Source organism: Grammomys surdaster, unplaced genomic scaffold (assembly GCF_004785775.1).
Source record: "Grammomys surdaster isolate TR1022 unplaced genomic scaffold, NIH_TR_1.0 63, whole genome shotgun sequence".
NCBI lineage: Eukaryota > Metazoa > Chordata > Mammalia > Rodentia > Muridae > Grammomys > Grammomys surdaster.
Genome location: NW_021604565.1, coordinates 6,491,714 through 6,493,671, shown reverse-complemented (window position 1 = coordinate 6,493,671; position 1,958 = coordinate 6,491,714). Strand labels below are relative to the sequence as shown.

The window sequence follows — 1,958 nt, the reverse complement described above, 5'->3', positions numbered from 1 at the left end:
CAGAGGATATATGTAGGTATCTTGTAAAAGACATGAATTTAACTTAAAAAAATGTTTCTAACTGAGCATATTGGCTCATGTCTACAATCCCAGCACTTGGGAGACTGAGATAGGAGCATCACAGCCAGCCTTAGGTACAAACAAGATCCTACTGTAAAACAAGAAATTAGTGTTTCTTCTCTTACCAAAGTTGTAGGGTCCTAGTCTCATGATGAATCTTGGCGTGAGTATGTTAAAGGATACATGTGCTATAAAATGGGATCCAATGGCAATCAAGCAGTGCACATTCTTGAGATTAAGTGAACCTAACAGTGTTAACACAGGACACAGGTTATATACATATATATGTGTGTGTGTGTGTGTGTGTGTATAGTCAAAATTAAGTATATACATTAATTAAAAGTCTAGCATATATTATTACTCTAAAAATATACTTCCCAAATTGAAAATTCAGTTATACAAGCTTTATTATACATTAAATGACAAAAGTGATTGAATACTAAGATTCAGTATCTTTGGACTAAGTGCATTTCTATCTTTAAAAATACTTTTATTTAAAAATATTTGCTGTGCTCTTTACTGAAGTTATGTGTTATACATTCATATTTAATGACGTTTGTTGATGCCTTAAGTGCTTTAAGCTTCTTTTTGCTGCTGCTGCTTTAAGATACGACTCCTGTTTTCAAGAGCATTATCCATCACGGTGAGCCCTCCAGTATCTTCACTCTATAACAGACTGTTTGACTCCTTCAGTGGATCACTGATGCATGGTTGACCACACCGTCATTTTGCTAACAAAACAGTGGTGAGTCTGAATCTTTGTAGCCTTGAATTTTGTAGACTTGATACTGTTAGAAATATTTAGAAAGGCTTTAAAAGCATTACAGATGACGTGGTTGCTTTACAGATCAGTACAGTGAATATATTTCCATATGTATATGCTGACTGCAGCAGGTAGCTGCACTTCTCATGGCCCAGCTGCTCAGTTTATTTGACCAGAAGGCATCCAGAAGTTTCTGAGAGGGTTTCAACCTCTCCAAGTATTAAACCAGTAGACTCTTGGATATTGCTACTACATGTTCTGTTTATATACTGTCCTTCAAAATTTTATTCCAACAAGTTTTTATTTCTCTCAGCAGTCTCTTTAGAAAACATGGATCATTCTTTTTCTGTTCCTTTAAGTTTTTTTCTTCCTAGGAAATAAATTCAATAGATTTAGTGTAATATTTTAACAAAATGAGTCTCACAGTATTTGCTTTTTACTTTTTCATCACATTAGATAAAAATACTATTTAGTATTCCAGAATGAAGACCCTTGCATGACATCTTAAACTGTGACCTGTGTTGATAATGATGATTGATGGGAAAATCAAGGCCTCTATGCTTAATATTTTATATGTCATTTCCACCCTGCAACAGTGGACACAGCAGTCTAAATTTTCATAAATGACACATTTTTAACTTAATGGAAATGAACTTTTTATATGATAAAGTAATTTTTGTGAAAAGATTTAACAATGAAGATATTTAGATTAATAATATCATACCTGATTCAACCGGTACCTTAGAATCCGGTATAAAAACTTAACGTTTAATAAAGTATGGCTACTATCTGCCTCATATGTTGGTTTTTCTCACCTAATTGAGAACTTTTAAATGCTACCAGTACAGTGCAGAGAGATGCTTGTATGCACCAGATAATGGAGAGCAGTTGTCATATTCCTCCGAGTCATGTGACAGACATAGCTGAGTAGTTCTTCATGGAGTGAGGAGGAATTAGCTAACTGAGTATTTTCTAGGTCAGATATTATTCTCAGTACTCCACATATCTCACTTCATTCTCTTTCCTGGATAAACCTATGACCTCGATGATTTTACTTCATTCTGTGAATGAAGATAGTAAGCGATGAAGAGGTTGGAGCCAGTGTGACACAGTTGTAATGCTTACATCTTGAGCT

At 34.5% G+C, this 1,958-nt stretch overlaps 1 protein-coding gene across 3 annotated transcripts in view; it reads right to left on the bottom strand.

Annotated features, from left to right (window-relative positions):
• Positions 1 to 455: 455 nt before the first annotated feature.
• Positions 456 to 1,958, bottom strand: part of Il7 (interleukin 7) — a 43,427-nt gene continuing 41,924 nt past the window's right edge. For all 3 annotated transcript variants that reach the window (XM_028767703.1, XM_028767704.1, XM_028767706.1), the window contains one exon: positions 456 to 1,193. In XM_028767703.1, coding sequence (XP_028623536.1) covers positions 1,086 to 1,193 — 108 coding nt within the window. In that variant the 3' untranslated portion in view covers positions 456 to 1,085. The remainder of the gene's footprint in view (positions 1,194 to 1,958) is intronic.